General features: G+C 38.9%; 1 protein-coding gene across 10 annotated transcripts in view; it reads left to right on the top strand.

The window, feature by feature from the left end:
• Positions 1 to 20,650, top strand: part of KIF1B (kinesin family member 1B) — a 100,008-nt gene that overhangs the window by 65,463 nt on the left and 13,895 nt on the right. For 7 of the 10 annotated variants that reach the window (XM_064525577.1, XM_064525580.1, XM_064525578.1 and 4 more), the window contains 13 exons: positions 52 to 189; positions 954 to 1,202; positions 6,569 to 6,687; positions 8,478 to 8,563; positions 8,710 to 8,839; positions 9,164 to 9,326; positions 9,955 to 10,045; positions 10,648 to 10,766; positions 11,782 to 11,837; positions 14,826 to 14,934; positions 15,577 to 15,643; positions 17,269 to 17,353; positions 17,632 to 17,737. In XM_064525577.1, coding sequence (XP_064381647.1) covers positions 52 to 189; positions 954 to 1,202; positions 6,569 to 6,687; positions 8,478 to 8,563; positions 8,710 to 8,839; positions 9,164 to 9,326; positions 9,955 to 10,045; positions 10,648 to 10,766; positions 11,782 to 11,837; positions 14,826 to 14,934; positions 15,577 to 15,643; positions 17,269 to 17,353; positions 17,632 to 17,737 — 1,518 coding nt within the window. The remainder of the gene's footprint in view (positions 1 to 51; positions 190 to 953; positions 1,203 to 6,568; positions 6,688 to 8,477; positions 8,564 to 8,709; positions 8,840 to 9,163; positions 9,327 to 9,954; positions 10,046 to 10,647; positions 10,767 to 11,781; positions 11,838 to 14,825; positions 14,935 to 15,576; positions 15,644 to 17,268; positions 17,354 to 17,631; positions 17,738 to 20,650) is intronic. The other 3 variants (XM_064525583.1, XM_064525584.1, XM_064525585.1) reach the window with 1 other exon arrangement.

The following is a 20,650-nucleotide window of genomic DNA, read 5'->3' on the forward strand; positions in this document are numbered from 1 at the left end:
TTTTTTTTCACTCTGCATTAATTTTTGTCCATCCTGTTTTTTTCTATGCAGACAGAGGTTGGAGCTGATGCGTGAGATGTATGACAGAGCTGGGGAAATGACATCAAATACACAGGATGAGAGTGAAAGCACAATGACTGGCAGTGACCCCTTTTATGACAGATTTCATTGGTTCAAGCTTGTTGGAAGGTATGCAATGATAATCTCAACTTCTAGTACAGCGATAACTCTTGTCAGTTCTTGGATGGGCTTTTACTTTGAATATGATTGTAAACTGTGCAGTTACTAGTGTGAGTTGTGTGTGTTGTCTTTCAGGGATTTTTGTTAGACTTAAACTGTAGTAAAGAAAATAAAATGCTCTTCAGAACCTTGCCAGTACTGGTGTAACCTTGTAGAATCTGATTCCACCAGACCCTTGATAAGTTCTAAGTTTATCTTTGAAAAGGGTGCCTAGTTAAATTCTATCTAAAGTCACAGGAGGAGAGTGGTGAAACTATGAAGAGTACTGGAAACTCTGAGGGGAAAAGTGGCCCAGGGCCTTATTTGTGTATGTGATTCAAACAGTTGGTCCTATCCTTTGGAAATACTGAATGTCTGATGGGACTTTTTAAAATTTTCTGATGTCAGCTGCATCTTTACAATTTTTTCATTTACAAAAAAACTATGTGTTGGAAATAAGTATTATAGCTCTGTTGAATGGATGTCCTGTCAATATCTGTATGATCAGTCATGTTTGTATTCATTTTTCATTTGCTTTCTGCTCAGTTCGAGGACACCTCATACCTGACTTTCTTAGCAATCCCTTTCCTTACGTTTCATTCCAGTCGAGATGGTTTGAAGCCTTTGCTTGTTGTTCAGATGGGCTCTGTGCTGATGGCAACAGCTGTCTGTTGAATGAAGCATTTTTCTTTCCCCTCACTGTGTTAATCGGTATTCCGTTAACTGATATCTAGCTCCCCCATTTTCCATGGCTGCGTCAATGAGCGTCTTGCTGATCGCACACCCTCCCCCACTTTCTCTACGGCTGACTCCGACATCACTGAACTGGCTGATGAACAGCAGGATGAGATGGAGGACTTTGATGATGAGGCCTTTGTGGATGATACTGGCTCCGACGCTGGAACTGAGGAGGGATCGGACCTCTTCAATGATGGGCACGACCCGTTTTACGACCGGTCCCCTTGGTTCATTTTAGTGGGAAGGTTGGTGAGGTTATTGTGAGAATGGCCAAAAGGGACCAGCTCTTGCTGTAGGCTGCAATGACTTTGCCTTGTTTTGCACAGAATATCTATCAAGCCAGTCAATAATAGTCATATACATAAATTGGAATTGCCAGAGATTGAGTGTAGTTTAATGTTAATTTTCAAGTTCTACTGTCAGCAGGTTTGGTCTAAGTAATAATTGAGAAGATAATCTTTAGATCAGACAGTATGAGTGAATATATTTCAGATATATATCCGTGAGTGAATATTTCTCAGGTAACTGTCATGTTGAATGAATGTGTTTTTGCTTGTGTGTAGTAGTATTTAAGCCTTATTTTTATGAATGCTCTACTTGGCCATTGCAAGATCCCTAAGTAGTATCATAGTATGTAATTTTCTTCTCTGAAAGAGAATCTCAGAATATAGCATAAATTCTTCAAGTCCAGTCCAGTAAATCCACTTTTGGAAAACTCATCTACCATCCTCTGTGTCTGATGAGAAAAGATAGCAGAGGGAGAAAGAACAATGGCCTCTGGATGAGGAAAAGTGTTCCTTAGATTGTGTATGACTCTCAGTAGCATTTATTATGTAGCGAAAGATCATCATCATTCAAATTCATTGGCTGTTGGTGTTTATCAGTGCTTACCCGTATGCTATGTTGGTCAGATTTTTGAGAGAAGTTTGCCTTACGTATTTAAGAGTATTACTTATTTTACCAAATCTAGATATGATTAAGGAACTATCTGACCTCAGTCTGTGGTGTAGATGGTAAGGACAGCAAGTTGCATTAAAAGAATGTGGTTCTTTCCACTATTGCTTTGTAGTCTTACTGGAACAGCTAGCAACGTGTAACCAATGACAAGAAACTGAAATAATATATGTAGTTCCCCCCTGTTCTGCTTCCTCTCCTCAAATATGCTTTTTTTTTCTTGGTTGATCACCCAGCAAGCCAATCTGCTTGTTAAACCAGCAAGGCAGGTGATCACCAGAGGTGTCATGTGAAAGAGAGAAGTGAGACTTCACGGCTAGTGGAAGGGAGGAACAAATAACAAGGGACCAGAGCTAGATTTAGGCTTTCCAAGACTGTAAGCCAGGAAGACTTCATGATCAGGAAAGTGGGGTCATTTTGCAGTTTCGTCAAATGCGGGGAAACTTGATTGTATTATTTGTAGAAAGGAGACAGTTCTTTTCATAAGGGGGGAAAAAAAGTTGTTGGACTTGTTCAGCTCTATTGTCTAACCTCTCTCTTTGTCTATAGAGGGTCTATTTACAAGCTGTGATTGGACTTGGAACTTCCTCAGTAAAGTCTTCCAAAAAAAATTATAGTTACTAAAGATGCAAGGAACTAGAATAGTCCTCTTTGATCTCTGAGGTTTTGTGCCCTTATATGCAATGTCTGATAATGTGTTTTTTTAATTTCAGTTCTTTCAGGTTAATCTGACCCACAAAAGTCAGTGTGGGGAAGCCATCTTAACCCACTTGGTAGTGGTTGTCAGATAGCTGTAGCATATGTGCACTAACTGTAACGGCTAGAACTGGTTTCTTGTAACAGTGCCGGCATAGTCGGCGTGTTTTGCTATTGTGCATGTTCTTTGAGTGGGGCCTTCAGTACTTGGGGAAAAAAATGAACTATTCATCTTCATTTCATAGTTCTATTACCCAGGTTCTTCAGGAAGTACTGTATGACTGGAGCAAATGCAGTGTTTAAAGAAAACGGTTGTGCTTCCTAGCAATTACATGACTTGCTTCCTATATTGATATATTAGAAAGAATACTGAGCTCTGTCTCTACGTATAGACTAACAAGATTGCAGCAGTAAAACTAGCCTGAAACCATGTAAACTGCACCTTCTAAGTAACTCTTCTTGGGTTGTAGGTTGTAATGATGAATGAAACAGAGTGTATTGTTTGTATTCTCTCTGAATGGCAACTGAATCACTTTGTCCTATTTGTAGGTGAAGTTCAATCTGTTTTTCTTTTGTGCTGATTCTGGCAGCAGATTTCTGTTAGTGTTGTTTATCACAGTCAAGTACAAACAATTGTCATTGCTCAATACCTCCTAGCATAAGAATTCTACTTTTGAACAGTGTGACTTAATTATCAGAGGATATGTCCATCTAGACAGATACTGCCTTGAGCACAAGGTAGTCTTCAATTCATAATAAAACCTAAACTCCTTAATATTTTTAATTAACTGTGTGTTGCTTTATATGGTGTGGAATGTGTGGAACAGAGGATATTTTTTTCTGTCATCATCAATGATGAGTCAGGTCATGGAGGAAAAGAGGAGGAGGAGAGACTGATCATATAGCTATCCAGTTCCTTCAGCATCACAGTATTATTTTCCTGCACTTTTGCTGCTTTTTATTTGAACTATAATTAAGGGGAAAAAAAAAAGAGCTGGTCCCTTTAGCCATCTCTTCTGGCATGCTGGGATGTCTTTAAGTCTGATTCTGTTTAATGGTGTGACATATTGAGCATTTGCTATTCTTTAAGGGAGGTGGGAAAGGGTTATGAGTTTTTTTTTTTTTTAATTTTGAATTGATGTGTTCATTTAAAAAAAAAATACTTGTCATCATTCTGAGTTCTGTTGTTTTTGTTTTGATTAAAAAAAAAAACAAGTTTGTTAAATTTCATTTCTAGTTTTGTTGTGAGTATGCCATTTTACCTCACCAATCTTTCTGCTAATACAGCTCCCCCTCTTTCAGTCTGCTGGGCTAAGGTGCAGGGGAACACGTATATTGAGTGTTTGGGGAGTGGAACAATCTTCCCAGATGTGGGGAAGAGGAGGAGGATAACCTTAATCTTTCATCCACTCCTAACTTGGTACTGTCTTATGATGAAGCAGGTGGAACGGCATCGGAAGGCAGTAATGCTGCATAAAACAGCTCTTTTCTCTGTACAGCAAGTGTGTTATTGCTCTCCATTCTACAGAAGCTATCCGACATTCTCTTCATCACACATGAAGCTTAAAGACTTCTTGCGTTATGTGCTTTTCTTTCTCCAAGTTAAAATGATTGCAGTGAGTTGGGTAACTGGGTGGAAGGAACCGAAGGAAGATATGAAATATTTTTCTTTGGGACTGTTATTTTACTGAGGTGACCAAATTGCAATTGCTAATAAAGCTGAATGCTTTTTGCTGTCGTATGTTGGATAGCGACTTCAGAACTTTAGCCATGCACGCATAAATATATTTTCATTTTCCGTGTAGTTAATGTTTTCTGGTTGCTTGGCTTTGGAGGAGGAAGGCTTCTGTAGTGACTGCCTGTATTAGTTAGTGAAACTGTCTTTTATTGTATAAATACTGATACAAGGCTATTTAGATCCCTTTCTTTTGGGAAAAATGTCTGTTTTCCCTGGCCTAAAATGTGGTCTTTGAACTGCATGCTTTTCTCCTGATGAGCATATAACTGCATACCTTCCTGAACTCCATCCCCTGGTCCAGTCCAAGTGAATGGTTCCAGTTTGTTAGTGGAGGAGGTTGATCTTTGGTATGGTGGGGTTCTTTTTCAAATGAACACCACCTGAAATTTCAAAGCTGAGAATGAAAACCAATAAACAAAAATGCCCTTCCTATTTTGTTACTTTAAATTTAATGTCTTCTCCCTTACTCTGATTTACCAGTGTTTACCTCACTTTGGAGCAGACTGAAAAGGAATTAGATCCTAATCTTAGACCGGTGTTAAGTTGCTGTTGTGTGTGGGTGTTTTGTTTTGTTTTTTTTTGTTGTTTTTGTTTTTTTTTTTTGGTATGGTTTTGTTCATATTTTGTTTTGTTGTTCTTATAGCTTTATTAATCGTTCTCTTCTCTATTGCATTTTGTCACCACTTTGTTTTTTAGTAGAATTATTTTCATCTCTTTGGTTCACAGTTGACACCTGTTTGACTGCCTTGTCATTTCAAGATAATTCATTCATGTGGGAACAGGCATGCGAACCCAAGGAGGAACTTACTTTTTCTAACTTTGATTCTTGGCTTTTTGTTGCAAGGAACTGAGTCCAGATCCATCTTGTAGTGTTCACTGCACAAGTTGTACAGCACCAGACAGCAGTGAACAACTTTTACATCTCTCTGCCCTGTTTTGTCATGCAGGACTTATCCTATGAATATTTAACAATAAAATTTATAAATTTGAAGAATTAAGTATACTTAATGAAGACCAATAAAAAGAATTGTGAGGAACAAATCCAGTTAAACAAATGACCAATATTTCTGTAGAATTTAATTTACATAAATTCATGAAAAATTGCATATCTAATTGGTTAGTCGCTCTTAAGTTAGCGACTGGTAAAACTATTGGTTAGACTTCTATGCATCTCAGCATTCTCCTGAATTCTGAAACAGCGCATTTAAATCAAGCCTTCCATTTTTTCCCCCTTGTCAAGAACTATCCCTGACCTGACTTGTTAGGCTTCTGTGCATTTAAAGCTCTGTTCAAGCTAATCGCACTGAAGTGTGGTATTTTAAGAACGTTTACAACTCATTGCAGAAATTTAAAATAACTTCATAACATTAGTCTAATTTATAACTAAAATATATATATACATATACAATAAAACCTGTTAACTTTCTGTTCCAAAATAGCCCCAACAATTTTAAAAGTATGTGGCAGGATCTTCTGGAACTGGCCTTAAATGCTGCTTTTCCTGTTGTAGATGGTAACTTCATGATTATTCTAGAATAGTGGGGGTTTTTAATAAGTAAATGTAATATTTATAAAAATATTTAGCTATAAAGACTACTGTAATTCTATCCTTATGCTCAGTGACTCTTCCAAGAAATCTAAAGGATGGCTTATGGTTTCTTGGGGTTTTTTGATTACTCTGTGTGCAGTGTTATCAAATGTATATGGAGGAGAGAAAATATTCAGTCAAAAATCTGTTTTGAAGAGTGTTTTTTATGTGTTCAGTAAAATATCTGAGGCCGTGTGAACACGGTAGATCAATTCCCTTGTAATTTATCACTTCAAACTATGCTGATAGGATGGAAAACTTAATAGCTTACACTCGATAGATCCTTAATAGACTTCTACCATCTTGTTAACAGCTCTGTTTCCAACTGTAGTGCATCTAAAATTATCTTTTTATAAAGCCATCATCTTAAATGTCTTCTTCGTATGCTTTATAACTCACTAATATAGACCCTGTCTCTCCAACGTACCCTGGTTTAGAGTGTTTTGTGTCATCTTTAGTCAGCCTTGACACTGCTGAAGAGCCCTGTGTGGGCAACATGAGCACAGTGCAGGTCTAACAGATGAAGTAAAGTAGCCTGAAGACTTGTGTGTCCCATTAGCCAACGAAATACTGCAGTCTGGTTTTGCAGATGATGGCCTAATGCTGTTTTTGTTTTCTTTCCTTCCTGTTATCAGAGCATTTGTATACCTGAGCAATCTGCTGTACCCAGTGCCTCTTATTCACAGAGTAGCTGTTGTTAGTGAGAAAGGAGAAGTACGAGGATTTCTGCGGGTAGCAGTGCAAGCTATAGCAGGTGAGATACCCAGTGACCTTTATATTGCAACTCTTTGGTATGCCATGAATAGCTGCAGCTTTAAAAACAACAACAACAAAACTTCACAAATATCCTCTCTTCCCCTCAAATATGAATAATTTTAATGTTGCGAAGTCCCAAAACACTTGCCTTTCCTTATAAAGTTGCTTTTGAAAGTCTTTTTCACTGATGTAAAGCACATGGACCAAATGTGGATAATTCTTGAAATAATGACAAGGATCAGAGGCTTTGAAAATTACAATGTTGACCACTGAAGTTTGTACCTGACAGCTAAGGCAACACTGCGTTTTTTAAGACAGTGAAAAGGCAAACTAATATCAATAAATTTTAAATACTAAAAACAAAGCAAAGGTTCTCTTTCTATTATGCAGTATATGCGAGCTTGATAGTTTGGATGACTTGCAGAAAAGTTAAATGTACCGAGTGTGTGTTCTTTTCAAACCATCCTTCTAAGTAATGCACAGTATGGGCTCCACATTCTCTGACTGAATGGCATGTGAAGAAATCCCTGAACTGGCAGTTTTCAGCATGATGTAAAGAGAAGTCGGCATCAGTTTTCCATTCCATTGGCTGACTGAAATATGGAGAGATTTAGAAGCTACTTCAGATACTGTTTAATCACCAAGAACTATCAACTTTTCAGGAGAGCAGGGTAGATATATGGGAACGATAACTCTTTCGTCTAGTTTTGAACTTGCACTGTACGTGTGTCAGAGCCTAACTCTCTACTCTGCTAGTCAGCTGCTAACTTTTTGTACTTTTCCACTCTGGAGTGAGCTGGTTGAGTTTTACTCTTGGTGGTCTCATCCATCCTGGTGAGAGCACAGGTACTTCCCATAATTTGTCTACCCTTTCTAGCAGTGGCTAACTGCCAGCATTTCTTTACTGTTTAGGTAGGATAACCCTGGAAGTTTCGCTCTCCATGGGAATGTATAATGAAATACCAGACTGAGGACTCTGTAAGAATCACACTGGCAGGGACTAATAAAGCAAATGAAACAAAATCTATTTTCAATACATAAAAAAAACTTGCTCTACTTGGCATTGAAATCCAAATAAATGGATGATGTGAAAGGAAAAACTATGGTTGTTAGAAATTGATCTGGGGACATCCCTTGAAAAAGGGTTGTGACTTTATTTGGTCCCTGTGTGAAATTTCAAAAGGCATTGTGCATCCTGGGATTTCACCAGCAAGCAAGCATTTACTGTGAGAGAATGGCTGGCAGTTAACCAGGCCTCCTTATTGGTACCCACCACAAAGGAGGAGAGGATGAATGGACAGATCATAGAGATGGAAGAGCCTTGCAAGCTTACAGCACATACCAGTGGAGCTGTGCTAATGTGGCTGCTTAGTTTATGAGTAGAGAATTTTAGATGACAGTTTAAATCGGTGTCAGTAAACATTCCCGTGTGGGTTACTGTATTGTGGTGTATTAACTCACCTCAGATGTAACATTCGGAAACAAGTAAATAATCAAAATGAGTGCTGAAATTGCTTTGCACTCAAAATTCGCTAGAGTATATTCATGATGAAACTTCATAGCTTGTCTCTTCCCCTCTACCCCCACCCCCAAAGGTTTATGATGGATAGTTTTCTGCTGAGTTTTTTCCAGGACTTGTTGCAATCTGCTATTGAATGACTGGAATCAGGCCTCCTTGATTTTAGGGAGTGATCTCCATTCTAGTCAAAATTTCCAATTAGATAACTGTGAGGGTTTTTCCTCTCTTCCCTGCTTCCCTGTAAACTTTTTGTTTGCTTGCTTTTTTAGCTGATGAAGAAGCCCCAGATTATGGATCTGGCATTCGACAGTCTGGCACAGCTAAAATTTCATTTGACAATGAATATTTTAATAAGGTAAGAAACATTAAAATTGAATTAGGTTTCTCTGAGAGATGTAGTTTGTATTTCTAAATAAAGAATAAGTAATGTGGGGTAGGAAGAAGACAGAAGAACTAGAAACTGCAGGAGCCTGTCCCATGCAACATTGCTTAATTTTTCAGAGTGATTTTTCTTCAGTTGCGATGACTCGGTCTGGACTGTCATTGGAAGAATTAAGAATTGTGGAAGGGCAGGGTCAGAATTCGGAGGTCATCACTCCTCCAGAAGAGATCAACAGAATGAGTGACGTAGGTAAGAAAGAAAGGTGTAGTGGTTTTGGAAAACTGAAAGGAAATTTGGGATACTTTGTCAGTTTTAGAAAGGGGTTTTGAGTGTCCTTCAAGAATACTGTATGGAGGGAGAGGTGTTACCTATGGGTTGGATATGATAAATGCTGAAGTTCCTTTATATGAAGAACTAAGCAGAAAGACTGTTCCCAGACATTGGCGTTTTTGATCATCAAAAATATGGGCTGAAAAAGAGTAGGTATGTGTAATAGGGCTAACCTGTTGCCTGAGGAATTAAAAAAAAAAAAAAATACAGTAATTTGATATAGGCTGTTTGTGTCTCTTTAAGACCTGAAGTCAGCCACTTTGCTGGATGGAAAGATGACTATGGAAGGATTCACTGAGGAAATTGGTGACCATTTGAAATTGGGTAGCGTGTTTACCTTCCGTGTGACAGTGCTACAAGCCAGTGGCATTCTTCCTGAGTATGCAGATATTTTCTGCCAGTTCAAGTAAGAATTTGCCCTTGTTTTTGTTAGACAGTGAAGGGTTTAATGGGAGAGCAAATAATAGTGAGAAATAGAGGATCTGACTTGAGAGCTTTTCAAATCAATGAGATATATGTAGTGTAGTACAGCAGAGGAAAAACACCTTGTCAGTCACTGGAATTCTTGTTATGAACAGTACCTGCTTTGTGCTAACATGTTTAGGAATAAAGTTTTGCGGAAAGGAATTAAGAATCAGAGTGGACTCTTCTAATGACTCTAGTTGTATGTATCTTAAGCTTTTGTTTGTAAAGGCTTTTAATGTTGAAAATTCAGTATTAAATTATACATATACCCAGCTGGAATAAAAGCTATATGACTCTTGGGTAAATCAGTAGCTCTCAAGTGATGGCATTGTTCTGCTTAGCTTCTTAAGAAATAGAATGAAAATTTGAGAGTAATACAGGTATGAAACAAGTACAGAAATTGTGGTCCTGGAGACCAGGATATTTCTGGCTTTAGGCCATCACACAGCTCCATGTAGAGCTGCCAGCAGAATAAATACATAAAAAGGTTTTCTTTATCATGTGCACAGCAATCTCCAGTAAACTGTCTTGTTGATTTTTTTTTTTTTTTTTTTTTTTTTTAATTAAAGCTTTTTACATCGACACGATGAAGCTTTCTCAACTGAACCTCTCAAAAACAATGGTCGAGGGACTCCCCTTGGGTTTTACCATGTTCAGAATGTAAGTAAAACTTCAGATGTATAGTAAGTGACTGTTTTATCACTGGAGAGTTGTGTTTATCCTTCCTGTGAACATCATGAGAGGTGTGTAGGAAAGAGGGAAGGGATTATGAAGAACAGACAATAGGAGGAATGATCAGATGGGTGATGTAATCCCCAACAGAGAACAAAATAAAGACTCTTTCTGTGTGGAAGATTTAACTCTTCTGTTCTACCTCTACTTCCTCCTTCAGATTCCTTGTTTCCATTCCACTTCTCAGGATGTTCAATGAAAGCAGCCCAGTGTTTAGAAAACAAAATTTATATGTGAACAGCAGTGCTGAGGGTCTCAAGTGAACTGAAAATATCTCCCTTTGTCAATTGTGTAATCTTTTTGTTACCGGTAGCTTCTCCTAGTTCAAATGCCTGTCTCAAGGCTTTCATTTTCTCCTTCAGCAGAGAGTGGAATTAATGCCTAAAATAAAAAGGAACGCAATTGCATTCACAACTCACACTTACTGTGAGTTGCTCTAGACAGTGTTGGAAAATGTAGACCCCTGAACTCCATGTTCTTAAAATTTCCTTTTCATATGTCTCATTTTGTTTCCTTACTTTGCCTAATAGATTGCTGTGGAAGTGACGGAATCGTTTGTGGACTACATCAAAACGAAGCCTATTGTGTTTGAAGTTTTTGGGCATTATCAGCAGCATCCTCTCCACCTGCAAGGACAGGATCTCAACAGGTATTGTTCACTGTTCTGGCATAAAGGCTGTTTGTGATCAGGCTCAGATCAGCTCTGCAGTTCAGGCAGTACTTTTTCATCTTCCTCAAATTTTATAGCCACATTCTCACGAGCAGAATTCCTAACTGATGTAAGCATTCTGGTAGAAGCCTGTTTACCCAGTATAGAGTGTTTGTTAATGGGCGATGGGATTGTTTTACCATCTTAGATGTGAAAAGCTGCTTTGCTAATACAGCTGCATCCACCCTATGAACGCTGTGGTTGTAGAATATTGTACACAAGACCTTAGCAGTGATCCCAGTGTGTTCTGGGTAAGTCCTAATACTCTGCAAGAAGCAATGCTCTCTCAAGGCAAGTGGCCTGATGCTAGCATGGAGGTAGGATGACAAAGCAAAGAGAAGAGATTGGGGGAAAACAAAAGGCTCTCAATGTGTAATATCTCGTGAAAGTACTGCCACCAAGGTGGTTGAGCATTTGAATTTTTGGAATCAGGGAAAGGATCCCTAGTCCACTTATTCATAGCTTAAAGGAAGAGTCTGTTTTCTGGATTACTGGGTCTGGTTAGCCCTCTTACTGAAGGCAGCAGCTGCGAAGAGGAAACATATGCTAGTTTGAAGAGGATATGTCAGCTGGGGCTTGTTCCTTTTCCTTAGGCTATTTTTGGGAACTGCCTGTTACCCACTGAAGTTTTCAGTGCAGAATAGGATAGAGCAGTTGGAAGCTATAAGTAAATCTTTCTTTCATTGACAGCTATGATTAATTAAATTAGAATAGAAAGAGGATTTAGGTTAGTCCAAGAAGTATTCTGAGTCTTGGGATAAATTTCCATGTGATGTTGAATACATTTGATCCTCTCCTTCTTTTTCTGACAGGTGATATTTACCCATATTCATGGAATTGTGAGGTTCTTTTTTGAGATGGAAATAGGTGGGAAGCACCTACTGGGGGGATGTGTGTGTAAATATTTTTATATTTAGCTATTTATATATTGGTAACTGTTTTCATTTCTCTACAGTCCTCCACAGCCATCCCGAAGATTCTTTCCTCCCCCCATGCCACTCTCAAAGCCAGGTGAGAAAGATTCTCTAATTCTATACATCATACTTTATGTATCTGTTTATCACTGAAAATGAAGATTGTAGAATATTCCTAAACTATACAGAAAACTGAGGAATGAAATAGAGTGAGCTCTGCAAAAAGTATTGGATACATCTTTGTTATCTTCTTTTTTTTGTGGGTTCTGTTCAACCTCCTCTTGCAGCTAGTGCTTCTTGGCACATTAAAGGGTAGAATGTCATTCCTGATGTGTTGACCATATTCCAAGAGATCTGGCTACGACTCTTATGTGCTCCCTGAGCACTTCACTGGAAACTGTCATATTCATTAACCCTTCTGTTTTTTTGCTCTCTAACGTTCTTGTTTACTGAGACAGTCTTGTTGAAATGATCATTGCTTTTCTTTACTTAATTTTAATAATGCATGCTGAACTCTTTTGGTATTTTTTCTTCCCATTTCACCTTTTATTTCCTCCTCCTCTTGCTTCCTCTCACCTGCATGTTTCTACCATCTTTTTCTTTTTCTTTTGTGTTCCATTCCCTTTGCAGACCATGAGAGAAAAATTGAGTTGATTAGGTATCTTATGTCTGGCTATGTAAACGTGCATGTGCTGAACACCCTATCTGAGCATGCCAACGTGCTTGCGTCCTCTGCTGTGGCTGCTTTCCAGGATGGGGCTGACCAGCTACCACCTTTTCTCTTTCTGCCTGTTCCCAGCTGTCAGAGTGAGCGGGCTCCTAAACGAGATGGTTAGTAGCCAAATTTAATCTATAGTAGATGCAGAAGTAGTTCCAAAACATGCTTTGAAATTCCTTTTTCCTTATCATTATCTTGTAGTGTTCTTGGGACTAGAAACTGCCATGGTTGCAGTCACTGAAGGATAAAGCTGAAGTTTTATAGGGCTGTTCTAGAGAAAAACACATAGGGAGCCTTTGAATTCCGGTGTGCTAGGTATCACAGATTATCTGTGATGCTGGATCTGTTGCCTAAAACTTCTTGGACTTTTGTTTTCTTGTCTTCTGTAAATAGTTTGGAAATACTAGGATGAGAGATGCTACATATGGAAAAAAACAGCCAGGTACAGAGGAAACATTCTGCTGTGTTCTATATACGTTCCCCTTTTGCTCATTTTCTTTTTGCCATCTAACTTGATATGTACAGTGCTGTCCCTCACAGGTGTGTTCTGTAAAAGAGCCACACTGGATGAATTGGGCCAGAACAAGTCCATGAGAACTTCTAGAACTGGCTTTCATGTTTCATTAAATGTCTTTCTGTGGTTTTTCTCTTCTGGCCCTTTTGAGTTTCTCTGCTTAGCAGTAAACTTGAGTGACCTGTGTGTTTGATGTTCCCCTTACTACCAGCAACACTGAGTCCAGATATTGTGAACTCATGGACAGTGTGTACACAGCTGCAGGTGTTGCTTTGGTAATATGGATATCAGAGGGTGATTACTCTTGCTAATGAATGGGAAGAATGAATGATGGCACTGAAGCTTGCTACTAAGTATGATGGTGTGGTGCTGTAAATGACTAATTCTTGTAAAGTTTGCCCCTTTGAGGTGGCTATTCTTTTACCCAGAAAAGAAATAGATTTTTTTTTTTGGGGGGGGGGGGGACCATCTAATTTCACAGGCACACCTAAGAAGCTTTCCTTTCTTGGGGCCTATTAAGCTCTTTCAGTGTGTGGGAATTTAAGTCATGCTAGAAGCTGAAGGATGCACAGAGGCATGAAGATAGGAGGACCTAAAGAACACTTTAGCAGGGAAGAATGGGGCTTTAGAGGTTAGAAGGGAGCATAGTTATTTGACTTGATAAAAGCAATGAAAGCAGTATGTGGCAGTGGAAAAAATGGGAGAACAGTTGCAGACTTGAAACAAAAACAAAAAAAAACTGATCAGTTTTTTTGGGGAACAAAGCTCTTAAAATGTTCCCATTTACAAGAATGGATAAAGAAGCAAAGAAGAGAAAGCAAGAAATGGCAGTTAAAAGCTGTGGTGTAAGTATGTGTGAAGGAATATCAGGCTATTTCTAGAGTTTGTTATCCCATTATTAATAGTTTTTCAGAGTGGTTTGCCCTTACATTTGTATGAAAGAATTTAGAGAGGATCTGGCCAGTAGTAATTATTAATACCAAAATGTAAAGAGCCCAGGAACATATTTTGCCAGGATTACTTTTCTGGAATAAGTCCTATTCATCCTTTTTGTGTACACATCCTCATACCTAAACTGGTCTTCACTTCATGTAACAAAATAGTAATCTCCTGTGCTAAAGTTTTAAGTTCTTGTTTTTTTTCTTTTGGCGAGGGGTGTGTGTGCTTTCTGGATAAATAATGTTGCAGGTGAACAGACCTAAATGGTCATATCACATACCATTAAGCCCTAAAATAGTTGGTGGGCATCACCCAGTGTTTTTATATGGATCCACAGACACCGCATACTTTTACAAGTGTTTTTTGGTACACTTTTATTTCATTATTCATTTTACATTTTTAACTCTAACCCTTTTTCCTGCCAACACTTTGAGGAATAGTGCTGTAAGCAGCCTCATTTTCATGGAACAAGATGTCTTAATGAGAGTGAAGTCATTTCACCCTCTACAGATGGCACTGTATTACCTAATGATTTCCTTTCAGCTTTGTCTGATTTTTATGAACAGTTGAGTGGTGAGTGAGATGGCAGGAAAACCTGTTTTGTTTCTCTTTTCATATAGGTGCTGAGTAGTCCATTGGTTTGTTGACGTCTCCATTTGTATTTAATTGTAGTTAATTGGGCCTTCATGGTTTACTGTAAAACTCCTAGATTTCATCAGCAAGTCTGATCTAATCGGTGGTCTTGGCATTTTGAGACCGCTTGTCTTTACCACATCACCTGCATAAGCAGTTACAGGATACATAGAATCACTGTAATGACTTAGGTTTCTGTGAGCCCCAGAGTAATTTTACTTGTGTTCAGTCTTTGTAAACCAATCTTTTTCTTTCTTTTTTCTTTTTTTTTTTTTTTTAAGTGCCAGCTACAAAGCTAAATACTCTGAGCAAACCTAACTTGGGCCAGAGTGTGAGCAAATACGACCTCCTTGTCTGGTTTGAGATCAGCGAATTGGAGCCAACAGGGGAGTAAGTCTAGTGCTAATCTTTCATATTTTAAGGACAGTGGTTTACGGAGTTAGATCTGTTACCTGTTTTTCTGTTCAGATGAGGTTGATGTTTAGCAGTCGTCAACTGATGGTGGCCTGGCTTATATCAGAGTGGTCTCTGACTAGTTTGTAAATTCTGCTGGCATTTATTGTCTCCTTTAGAAAGGACTGAAGAAAGACAGAAAATGTTCTTTCACACTTGAAGCAATCTCTTCATTTTGAGAGCCCATGCATGCTAGCTGAGCGGGGGCTGGGAAAATTTATTTTATGTTCAGACAATAAGTTTAAATTCTTGGGATAATTAGATAATTTGTGCTTCAGAAGTCACTCTGGTAGGCCTTATGTGTTTACCTCTGCTACACAGGCTTTCCTGTGACAATTCTTCAGGGACGATATTGAGAAGTGAGTTCTGCAGAATTTTTAAGGCATATGATAGAATATATGATATTTCTATATTTAGCTGATACCACAGTCCAATAAAGAGTCCAGTCTGAGAGTTGGTAGAAGCACCCTTATTTCTTCAGCTATTGTATGGAGAGGTAAATGTTTGCAGCAGAAAACTGAGTAATACTGCTGTGTTAGTATATCTTATCTTGACTGCTGATTTCAATGTCTCACACAGGTATATTCCTGCTATCGTGGACCACACAGGAGGCCTGCCTTGTCAGGGAACATTCCTGCTTCACCAGGTACTAATGAAGGCTGTAGAACAGCAAGTTTCGTCTCTGGGGGATTGGAGTTCTAGTGGCTGGATTTTCACCTCTGTCTTCTCCTTTCCCACACACCTCTCTAATGATAGCTGTAGGGTCAGTCACCTTTCAGTCTGTACTTACAGTCTGTTAGCTTTAGGCTATGTGGAGAATATCCTTGGCCTCTAGTGTGTTGCTGTTTCCCTTGCTTACCTGTGCATCTCACTTGCTGTGTGTTTACACACACATGTATGTACACACACACACATATGTACGTATGTACGTGTTAAAGACCAAAGCCTCTTAAACAGCAGGAACCCTTGGGACCAGATTCGTGCCCTGAGTGTGATTCTGTACCAAGGACAGAAGGATAATGCGAGCTCAACTTTCTTCGGTTCATTCTCACTGCATGTGGCTAGAACATGGATCTGCACAATGCCTCAGTGCATTTTAAATGCTTGTAATTAACCACAAATGCTAATGTAATAACCTTTAATGACAATTTGTCTTTAGAATCTAAAGATAATCCCAGCTAACTATTGTTTATAGGTTTATATTATGGCTTCTTTCTTTACTCTCAATTTCCAAGTTCCTGTTCAGACTTCTCCTGTAACTTGCATTTCCTCTCTTTCAATAGGAACAGTTATAGCTCATAAGGAATGACCATACTCCATTTATTCCCCAACACCACCACCCCCCCAAAAAAAGAGGATGGCACTGAGTTCTGGATTTGTTAGCATTCTCATCAATTGCTTCAAATTCAAAACAGAGTAATTCTAGCTACTGCAATTCCCTTATCAAGTCCACAAGACTGGCAAAAGTCTTTCAACTTCTTTTGAAGCAGTTAAACAGCAAGCACCTTTTCCCTGGAAGTTCCCTTCTCTCCTGGAAATTGCCTTCTTCACTTTGAAGAGTGGAATCTATTGAGACTAGTGCTGGGGGATTTTTTTTTTTTTTCAGATGTGGTGTTTATTTCTGTTCTACAACTTGACCTCCTTCCCAGCTATTGCAGGGTTTTATTTTGCTTTGACTTAACAGTGATGAAAGAAATGGCCTCTGTAGATACTGATAATCAGAAGTTTTTTACAGTAGATGTGAATAGATAATGTGAATAAGAGGGGGAATATCTGCATCGCTAATTGGTATTTTACAGTAACTTATGTTGTTATATATAAAGAGTTTTTTCAGTTAGTAAACACTTGTATGCTACAAGTTTGGTAGAATGGATTTCATGAAGCTTCTTGAGTACACAGATCATCTGAGTATTCCCTTAAGATTTTTACCATCAACTCTGGTATACTCCAGAGACTATGCGTATCTTAGAGTGTACTGAGAATGTCAGGACTATATGAAGTGAAAAACTCTTGTCTTTGTGGGGTGAGGAGGGAAAAGTGTGTATTTTCTTAGGTTTTTTTGTTTTGTTTTTTTGTTACATGTGCAAACATACTGTTCCTATACTAGGTTAGTTTTAGTGCCCAGAAACACACAGAAGCTTGTTCACACTTACGAGCTAATTTAAATGATCTGCACTGCTTCATTTTCACAGTATAAGTGCAAAATGGATGAGGTTAGCGTTGGGAAAATACTTCACCAGTGTAAACTTCCCTTTTTTGAACTGTTACCAGGGAATCCAGCGTAGAATCACAGTCACCATTATTCATGAGAAAGGCAGTGAGTTGCACTGGAAAGATGTGCGAGAGCTGGTTGTTGGTGAGTATATTCTGTTTGTACGTTACTATGTAAGGAAGAAAAAGTACTAATGTTGATTTTTTTTTTTCTTTTTTTTTTCCAACTGATTCTGTTGCTGTTATGAGCATTGGCTATGGGAGGAGGATGACTTTGAAAGACATGCAGAGGAAAAACTTAATTTTTGTCATTTCCATTTATAACTGTGTCTGACCGTATAGTCTGAAATGATATTTGGAAAACAAATTCCCTCTGTGTTTCAAGTTTAGATTTAATTGTTTTTCCCCCTCTACCCTTCTCAGGACGTATAAGAAACAAAGCAGAGGTAGATGAAGCTGCTGTGGATGCTATTCTGTCTTTGAATATTATCTCTGCAAAATACCTGAAGTCTTCTCACAGCTCCAACAGGTAAGTGAATAAAGTGAGCATCCTTTGTCTTAGGAACCTTAATATTCCTTTGATATCCTGAGATATGGGCAGGATATTTGGAAAGCTGGGCATGTTACTAATTATTAAATATAGAATTCTGTGGGCACAATATATACAGATAGGAACAAGTGTTAACATAATTTCTCATTAAAGCTGAAGTCCACTGCTTTTTCACATGAAGGATTTTTTGATGCCTTTGAGTGACTTTCCGTCTGTAAGCACCATAAAAGGAGGAAGGAAAGGAACAGCTTAAGGGTGTCTCCGAACTGAACCCAAAACTTTTAAACTGACATCAAGACTTGTCACCTAGAATACAGCACTGGAGTACAAGGGTGATCTCAGGGTGATATATTTATGGATGTGTACATACCTCCTTTATTCTTGGAACAAGCATGTGATAATCTAAGCAGTAGTCATGCTTTATAAGTTAAACTTCATAATTTTCAGTGTTGCCAGTGTGTAAAGGAAAGGCAAGAGGATTTATATAAATATGTCACAAATTTACTCCAGTTCTGATAAGGAACCTCTTCCAAGTAACTGCAATCACTTAAGCAGCAGCAGGGCTTCTCTCTGAGATTTGTGGCTGCGTATATCCCCTCGTTAGTGTGCATCACTATTAAGGGATCAGTCAGACTCTACAGTTTTTTGCTTCAGTGTCTGCAACAAAGGGTGGTGAAGCAGCACTGTGCATTGCTGGCAGAGCCACTGACATGAGCCAAGTCACTTGACCCCTTTGTGGCTCCATTTAGCTGATGAAAAGCAGGAATATCTCTGAAATTTAACTCTGAAAGAGTGTGGGGGGGGAGGGAGGGATTAGCCCATCTCTTCTGCAACGGTTGAATCCTGGAGGTAATATCTTTCTAGGCACTGAAATAGCTTCTAACTTCCTTCTCCATTAGAATCTTGGACTTTGAAATACCACTGCGATATTAAAGGTGGATTCGGGACAGTGTTGTTACCAACTGAATATCCTCCTGCCACCTAGTGTCTGTAAATGAGCACAATGGTAGTGGTTTTTAGCTGTTACTCCTTGGCTTTCACTGGGAAGTGGGTTTTTTTCTTTTTAGCTTGTTTGATTTGATGGATTGGTGTAACTGGATGTGACAGGGACTTTTGTTAGTTTCCAGTCTGATTGTACTAGATTTGCAGTTGGAAAGTGCTATACCTTCTGTTCCCTAACAATTTCAAGAAATTGCTGTATGGCTCTAGTTTTCTACTAGGAGGGTTGCTTGGATGAAGGGTGGTGGAGAGTGAAGTGAAATTGTTGACCATCTCTCACCAGAATGCAAAGATGTAATTTGTGGGATGAGTGCAGGGTAGGATGGTGGAGTGGGATTGAAGCCCTGTCAGGGGATGTCTCTTACGTTTGTTCATTGTCTACAGACTTGTTTCCTGGTTGTTCTGTTGTTTTTGGTCTGCTTGTTCAGCTCCTCTCAGCTGTTGCTTTTGTGTTCTGCTTTTGGCTGCACTAACTAAAGCTCTTTCTGTGTTTTTACAGGCTCTTTCTTGATAAGGATATGCCTAGGTATTTTCTGTTTGCTTCCTTCGCACATAAAGGTTCTTGAAAATAGAATGCTTTATGTCCCGTTTGTGTTGCTGCCATTTCCCTTTCAACTTCTACTGAATTTTGTCAACACACCTCTTAGCTCCTTTAGAAGTAGTACATCTCCTCCTGCCTTGTGTATCAGGGATTTATTCAAGTACAATTCAGTGGGGAACATGTGAAGATCGGTTTTCCTTCCCATATGATGGATAACTTCCCTTATTCAGTATTTTTTATCCTCAAAATGTGTCATCAGAATGTAGTCCCTATTTGTAGCACTCCATAGTTTCTTCCTTTATTCTATATCAGAGAACCAGATTTGGAATTTTTGCTGTCTAACTCCAGAATGCTTGCTGTGTTTGCCATGCCAAGACAAGGACTGATTGATTAGGTTACTTGAAATTCTACCTCAGAACTACACTGAACAAAAAGCTGTGGCCGCCATTCAACCTCCATTTTTAGGCTGAATTTGTATCTGAAATTTAATAGTGTATTTGCTGCTACTTAGTCTACAAGTTAGAGAAGTGAGATATTTAGTAGCTGCTCAGGCTGGATTCCTCTTTCACCTTCCAGGTGCCTCTCTAGATCACAGCCAAAACATGCTGGCTGCACAATGTGGGATGAATTGCGTCTCTCTTCTCTGTGTTCTGCCTGTTTGAAAAAGAGAAAACTTAAATCTTCAATGCTCTTGATTCACCACCTCTCGCTGACACTAAAATCCACTTAAAAATCAGTTCTAACGAAACATTGCTGCCCTTAACCAGTTCCTCCTGTTTTCTGTGCTTTGCTTGCTCTGTGCTCCATTTTCCTCCCCATGCTATTTGCTGTGCTGAAAGAGGTTTGCTCGTTTCTGGTTTTTGTCTCCCTTTAACTATTCTAGGAAGATCAGGAAGCCTATGTATATTTATCCTTCTGCCTAGACAACATCTGGTCGAGTCACTGTCTTGAAGCTACGTTTGACCAAAAATCATCACTAAATTTGGTGTTTGTCCAAAAATAATCACTTTGCTGAAGAGGGGAGTTTAGTTCTGCACTGCTGAACAGTTAGTTACTCCAGAGTTCTGTCTCTGTGGTGAGAAGAGTCATGTTCAGCACATGCTGTAGAGCTGGTTCAGGGGCTAGGTATGCTGGCTCTCCATCTGTGGAGAACCAGGTTATACTTCTGTTTCTTCGGCATGAACAGGAGTTCTGGAGCCTGCCTAAAGTTTTATAATTGCATCATAATTAAGGTACGGTGAAAGATTAAAATATAGGAACTCAACACAGATCTGCAAAGGGTTAGAAAACAACCTGTGTTGTTTGCCTTATCTCCTATCTAGCTCAAGTGAGGATTATTACATTACAGTGCT

The sequence above is a fragment of the Dromaius novaehollandiae genome, chromosome 24 (genome assembly GCF_036370855.1).
Source record: "Dromaius novaehollandiae isolate bDroNov1 chromosome 24, bDroNov1.hap1, whole genome shotgun sequence".
In the NCBI taxonomy this organism is placed as follows: Eukaryota; Metazoa; Chordata; class Aves; order Casuariiformes; family Dromaiidae; genus Dromaius; species Dromaius novaehollandiae.